The sequence below is a fragment of the Poecilia reticulata genome, linkage group LG9, assembly GCF_000633615.1.
Source record: "Poecilia reticulata strain Guanapo linkage group LG9, Guppy_female_1.0+MT, whole genome shotgun sequence".
Taxonomy (NCBI): domain Eukaryota; kingdom Metazoa; phylum Chordata; class Actinopteri; order Cyprinodontiformes; family Poeciliidae; genus Poecilia; species Poecilia reticulata.
Genome location: NC_024339.1, coordinates 10,396,671 through 10,403,789, shown reverse-complemented (window position 1 = coordinate 10,403,789; position 7,119 = coordinate 10,396,671). Strand labels below are relative to the sequence as shown.

Sequence of the window (7,119 nt, the reverse complement as noted above, 5' to 3'; positions counted from 1 at the left end):
CTCTGGAAAATCCTTTCTCCTAGCTCTTCTGACACCTCGGAGAGTACGTCCACGTTTAATTCTCCAGTTTTTCTCAAAAGCAAGATCAAAATTTTGCTGTGTTGTTCCTGAAAGATTTGTCTGACAAGATGCAGAGTTGGTCCATCTGCAGCCTTTTCAATCACTTCCCACAGAAGTTCACTGAGAAAGTTTCTCTTCTTGTAATCTGGGCTTCTTTGACCAGGTTGAACTTTGTTGGACAATGTTTTTTTCACTTTTGTCCAAAAAGAGACCTTAGGCTTTACATCCATTTCTCTCTGTGGGCTTTCGTCGTTCATTTTTATTGAGCTGAGCTAAAACGTTCAAATGAATCTTGTGCTGACTGACTGAACTGATTTGTGTTAACTGATCAGAGAATTAACTGATCAATTGGTGATGTCATGGCCTCTATGACATCACAAAGTCAACCTTAGAAGGCCCTCATGATACAGACATCATTTGAAGTCATGCTGATGACATCATTGTCACCAGCATGGCAACTGTTACTAGGGCTAATAATAGCACGCAGTGAGCATGCGCTATGAAAAAAATAGAATCTGTGGGCACTAAATGCATTATTCTCTCAAGTCTGAACTAGCAGTGATTTGCGCAGCGTAACAGGACGGCCAGGGAACCAATGACCCCTCCACTTTACCGCCCTACCCATTTTTATTTGTTATTTGGGTTCCATCTCCTAACAGGCGTAGGGCAAAGTGTCAATGTAAACAGCTACATGACCTGGTTGTTTTCTATGTTAAAAATTTGACATATAAAAGCTGTTAAATTACGGGAAAAAAATCTGTTAAATTACAGAAAAAATTCTGCTGGAAATTCCGTAAAAAAAACAGAAAATGTTCTGGCAGAAAATTACCAGTACATTTTCCTGTTTTTTTTACGGAATTTGTTTTTTACTGTGTGAGGTTTTTTTGAAAATGTTGCGATTTGTAACAAAAATTCAGTGTATAAACACCACATAAATAAATATAAATAATAGTTTTATTGTCATAAATATCATTTAAAATAAACTTCAGAAATGAAAAAATAAAAAAAATCTTGAATTATTTCAAGATTTAAGACCAGCTGAGACTGTTAATTTATCATAATTTATTTAGTTTCTAAATTAATTAGTTTGCTATAAGAATAAAACATTCTGATTAACCAGTTTAAAGATTTAATTCATTCCTTTCTAAAAATAAGTGATCTTATTAATGACGTAATAAAGGTTTGTAGTTATATTTAGGACTAACTTCACTGCAAAATCACAAAATTATTAAAATCACCTGTTTTCAGTCTAATTTCTAGTGCAAATATTTTAGTACACTTTAAATAAGAGAAAGCTAACATAAGTAACTGTTCCGCAAGATGTAGGATTTTGTCATAGGTCAAAAATTCCTTAATATTGATGAAAAATGTCTTGTTCTATTGGCAGATTATTTCAACAGGACAAAAACAGCAGGCAGGGCAGGCATGGGCAGGGAGGGAGTGGATCGAGAGCAAGAGCAAAGCATCAAGACTTGTGGTCTTGTGGGATTTTTTGCAGTGTTTGGGTGAATCCGATTGGCTGTTGCTGTGAAGTGGGCGTGGCCTGCTGCCTGTGTTCAGAGTAAATGAAGCCTCAGAGATGYAGCAGCAGCAGCAGCGATGGCTCTCAGCCTCACTCAGGAGTATTTCCAGATCCCTCTGGTGACCCGGACGTACACGACTGCCTGCGTCCTCACCACCGCTGCTGTGGTAAGAAACAGAACCAGAACAGAACTCATGTAACTCATGTTGTTCTGAGAGAAAATACTCTGTCCTAGATGTGAATCAAACTGTTTTTACTGATTAAAATGTTTGTAATTTGTTGTTAGCTTAAATTGGGATCCAGGTCATGCTTTTAAAGAACTGAAACGTGTAATTTTAACTCTAAATGGTGAAAGAACCAAAGCTGAACCTGTGGATTTCTTTCCAGCAACTTCAAGTCATCTCCCCGTTTCAGCTGTACTTCAACCCAGAACTCATCATCAGTAGATACCAGGTACAAGAAAAGCCTCTAATTAAGAGCAAAGAAATTCATCATCTTCATCACTGTTTCCTCATTTGTTTTCCAGATATGGCGTCTGATCACCAGCTTCTTCTTCTTTGGTTCTCTTGGATTTGGTTTTTTGTTCAACATCATTTTCCTGTATCTTTCTCTGATCTACAAAAAACAACAGCATGATTATTTATCAGCAGTTTACTACAACAGCATATTAGGGTCATTGTAGATAGAAAAGCAAAATGGGGTCAGGAAACTACTGCCAAAAGATCTCAGAAATGTTTTAGAAAACGTAGGAATTCCTGGATCTGTAAAGTCAAAAAATGTTGAATTTGAAAGTCAGACATTTCCATTATTTTTTTCTTGAAGATTTCTGAGATTTTTCTAGCAACTTTTCAAACTCAAAAATTTACTTTATTATTATTATTATTATTATTATTATTATTATTATTATTATTATTATTATTATTATTATTATTATTATTATTACTGAGACTAATCTAAAAAAAAAATTCTAAGCAAATTTGCAACTTTTCAGAAGTTTTCTTGTTTTTTCTTGAAAATTGTCTAAGATTAATCTAAAAAAAAATTTCTGAGTTTTTTCTAGCAATTTTGCAACTTTGGTAGTTCAAAATTTCCCTTGTTTTTCCTAAAGATAATTTTTTTATCTAAATTGCAGCAAATCTGGTCCACCATAAGTTTTTATTTGGCCCTCCAGACGCTGGTGACACATAAATATAATCTTAAAGATAACAGTTGTATACATAAACAGCTATTTAATAATATTTTAACAGTTTATGGGTTTTATCAATACATTCAGGCACAACCTGTGTTTTTAGGACATTTATGGTCTTCATGTTGCCCAACATTAAAATTCAAGATAAATGAGACTTATTGAGACGTAAATTATAATTGGTTGAATACAGAGAAAAACCTGCAGTCGAGTCCTTAGCTGAGGTCAGCTATCGGTACTGCCGCATGCTGGAGGAAGACTGTTTCCAAGGAAGAACGGCTGATTTTGTTTTCATGTTCCTGTTCGGGGGAATCCTCATAACTGTATCCTTTACAAACTCTGAGAGCAAACGATGGGTTTCCTGGTTAAATAAGAGACATCTGGAGATTTAAAGAATGAGGGTAAAATGTTAGAAGATCCACATTTCAGTATTAAAATCTTAATGGAGAAAATGTTTAAAAATATAGTTTTTTTATTTATTCACCAATTAGAACATGAAAAACAGTTGTAACAAACAGGTTCTCATCTACAAAATAAAATAAGAAAACAAATAAGAACAGCTAAAAAACAAAACAAAAAATATGAGGTACAAATTAAAATGTTTACATTTAGGATTGTACTTAAAAAAAACACAAAAACAACAACAAAACATTGTAAATCAGTTCAGCACTACTTTTCCTTTATCAGCCTATTCTAAACCTGATACATCTACATTGACATTGAAAAAGTGCTATTTAGGACAGATGCATGTTTTATCATCATGGACTGATTATTGGAATAAATACATATTTAATGTAGTTTATTTGTTGTTTATCTCCTGGGATTTTGCTTTTCACTCTTTAAGCCACTAATAGTCACAATTTCTAACACGTGGCTCATAAATTTGACTCATAATAGTCATATTGAAGCTCTGACTCAAACTTGTTCTGAGAAACAAGACAACACTTCTGTTAGCATCGTGTCTTTACAAATCTGCGCAAAACTTTGTCAATACTCCGCTAACGTTGTAAACATAATTTCGTAAGTGTGCTGTTTCCATTAAATAAGAAACAATTAAAATCACACGTGAATAAGTTTGTTCACGTGATAAATCGCTTTAAAAAACGATTCTCCAACTACTTCCTGTCTACTTCTTCTTCGTGGTTTAGCTACATCCGGTTGTTGATCATGTGACTCGTGCGACTCGATAAAAGTGTCGATGCTGAAAAACTACCTCATCCAAGCTTTTTGTCAAAAAAACGTGAGTTTTTTCTAAATGGTGTGTTTTTCTTTTCAAAATGTGAAATTAGTTAAACGCAGCTAGCGTGGATCTGGTTAACCCAGCGCACACTGAACTCTCTTAACCTCCACTGTTGAACTCCGCTTGGTCTCCAGAGCAGAAATTCACAGCGAGTTTATGAAATATGAGAAGATTCCCAAAGGATCCAAACAGTCTGACTTTAAACCCACTTCCCACAAAACAATAAAAAGACCAAACTCTGCAGATGGCAACAGGAGTATGGGCTAAAAATCACCCAAAAGAAGTAATTTCGTTTAACCCTGACTTTATTTAGCAGAATGTCTGTGAACATTTAACCTTCATAAATGAGATTTATCTGTATTTATTTAACCTTAATCTGAAAGTCTGCAGCTGCTGGGTCTGTTTGCCAACATCTTCTTCCTCGGCCAGGCCTTCCTCACCATGCTGGTGTATGTCTGGAGTAAAAGAAACCCGCTTATACGCATGAACTTCTTCGGCCTCCTCACCTTCCAGGCGCCGCTTCTGCCCTGGGTGCTGATGGGATGTTCGCTGCTGCTCGGAAACCCCGTCACCGCCGACGTCCTGGGTGAGAAGCCTTAACCCTCTACGATCTGGCTTTTGCAACTACATTATTAGGGCAATTGTAGACAGAAACAAATAAGAGGAGTACATTTCTGCCAAAAAATTCTGAAATTCTGAGATGGATTTCAGAAATTTGCTATAAAGATCTTGGAAATTTCTGAGTTTGAAAAGTTTAAAATATGCAAAAAAAAAAAAAAAAACTTGGAAATTTTTAGATTAATTTCTGAATTTAAAAAAAAAACATTGAACATTTTGAGTTCCAAAAGTCAACAATCTACGAGAATAATTTCAGAATTTTTTTTTAGAATAAAAACAGAATATTTGCAAGGAAAAAAATCTGAAATTTTGAGCTTAGTCACAGAAATCTTCTTGAATTTAAAAAAAAAAATTTTAACTTTTGAAACTCAGAAATTTCCAAATTTTTCTAGAAAATTTTATAGATTAATCTCAGTATTTCCTTGATCTTTTTTTAGCAAGCTTTCAACTTTTCAAACTCAGAAATTTTCAAGTTTTTCTAGAATTTTTTTGGATTAATCTAAAAATGTCATCCTTTTCTCGACTTTTTTGACTTTTCAAGCTCAGAAATGTTCAAGTTTTATTTTAAAAATGTTATTAGATTTTTGGCATAATTTACTCCTTTATTATTTTTTCTATATACAACGGCCTTTGTACTGTCGTTTTAGTAGTTTATGCAGAACAGAGATCTGTGGCTATGAGACATAATAACCATCAAAACTCTCTACTCAGGTATTGGTGTTGGACACCTGTATTACTTCTTAGAGGACGTGTTTCCGAACCAGCCGGGAGGAAGAAAGCTGCTGACGACACCAGATCTGCTGTAAGAGTCGAAGTAAAGTAGACTCAGCTTATCATTTATTACTGAAAGAAACCAGAGCACAAAACGGATCAACTGGAATCAGTCCTCCAAAGCTTTTTATTAGGGAAAATGTTTTAGAAACAGACAAAATGTTGGATTTTAGTTGTTCTCTATAGACAAATTATTTGTTTTTACTTTTGGCTTCAAATAATCTGTCTTTTCCTGACAGAAAATGATCACTTTATCAAAAAATAGTTAAAAAATTTGCAGATCTAATGCATTTATTTTATTTTAAACACTGCAACAAAGATCCGAACACCTTCTCTGTCCGATTTTTCTGCACAGACGGGTCATGTTTGACCCACCTGGCCGCCGATTCCTCCAGGAGGAGCAGCAGGAAGGAGAAGATGTGCAGCACAACGAGGAGCAAGGCAGCTAAAAGCTTCAGGAGGAACCAGCGGACAGAAAAATCAATAAAGCTAATCATAAAGCTAATCAATGGATCTACTTGAGAAGGCTTCAAAAGTTCAAACTGACTATATTCTCATGCTAAAAGGTCAAAACTTTCTCTGAACTTTTCCCAACCTTAGGAAAAGTAACAATAATGGTCTCAGTTACAGCAGAGACCGAACAGAACCGGGTCTGTAACAACCAGTCCATCTAGAACTTTGTGTTGAAATGTGATGGAAGCTGCAGAAGAAACGAGGAGCAACTGGAATGGAAAACCGCGCAGCTTCGTCTGCACACGCTGCACTTTCACCCGCTGCCTTTGTGGCTCAGACAAAATGGAAACTGCTTAGCACGACAACACGACGGCGGCACAGCTGGGAAAACCAGGACTGGAGTCCAACCAGGATGGAGAGGAGTCTGGAAATTAAAGTCAACTGGAAAAGATTCCACTGGAATAACTGCATCTGCTTTAAAGCCATGGTACATTGAAAAAAGGAGTAAATGTCAGCTAAAAGATTTCTAGGAAAAAACTTAAAAATTTCAGTTTGAAAAAAAATCACGGGAAAAAATCCCTCAGATTGTGAGATTAATTTCACGTTTTCCAAAAACAAAACTTATTTGCAAGAAAAAAAACACTAAAATTTTGTAGAGAAAACTTGGAAATTTCCATTTGTGGAAAAAAACTCAAATTATGAGACTAATTTCACAGATGTCTAATAATGCAAAACATTTTCTGAGCTCCAAAAGTTGAAAGTTTTCAACTTTCTGAAATTTTCTAAATTWAAAAAAAAAAAAGTTCAAGTTCAGAAATTAAGTTGTTTTTCTCTAGAAAAAAAAAATATTTTTTTGAGTAAATTTACTCGTTTTTTTAATCTACAATGGCCCCAATATTCTGTCTTAGGTTTTCCAAAGCCCTGCTGGTGATTAAATTTCTGTATTCAGTTGTGTTGAAGTAGAATCGACTGGTCCGGTAAGCTCAGTTAGATTCTGGACCAAAATTATTGCTGTGGTTCACTTTCTGACTGAACTGCCAAATGATCCAAACTAAATGAAAAACCTGTTCCCCTCCTCGCCTCTGGGGGCGCTGGACTAATGCTGTCTTTTTTTTTGTCTTTTAATAAATTTCTTTCATGTCCGTTAAAGATCTGCCTGCTGAAATTAAATCCCAAAAAAGGACAACAAAAAAATTTCTTACTCATTTTTTTTTATTATTTTGTAAGAATTATTAAAATGTACAAAAAGACAACAAATACAACAAAACA

At 34.9% G+C, this 7,119-nt stretch overlaps 1 protein-coding gene across 2 annotated transcripts; it reads left to right on the top strand.

Moving 5' to 3' along the window:
* The first annotated feature begins 1,330 nt into the window (after window positions 1-1,330).
* Window positions 1,331-6,512, top strand: LOC103469840 (derlin-2-like). 2 transcript variants are annotated; one of them, XM_008417800.2, is made up of 7 exons: window positions 1,332-1,749; window positions 1,970-2,035; window positions 2,109-2,182; window positions 2,998-3,091; window positions 4,399-4,594; window positions 5,338-5,428; window positions 5,753-6,512. In XM_008417800.2, exons 1-7 carry the CDS (start codon window positions 1,660-1,662, stop codon window positions 5,844-5,846), a joined length of 705 nt encoding a protein of 234 aa, XP_008416022.1. In that variant the 5' UTR covers window positions 1,332-1,659; the 3' UTR covers window positions 5,847-6,512. The 2 variants fall into 2 exon arrangements, with proteins under 2 accessions (XP_008416023.1, XP_008416022.1); XM_008417801.2 differs by lacking the exon at window positions 2,998-3,091 and having other exon boundaries at window positions 1,331-1,749; window positions 4,392-4,594.
* Window positions 6,513-7,119: the final 607 nt, after the last annotated feature.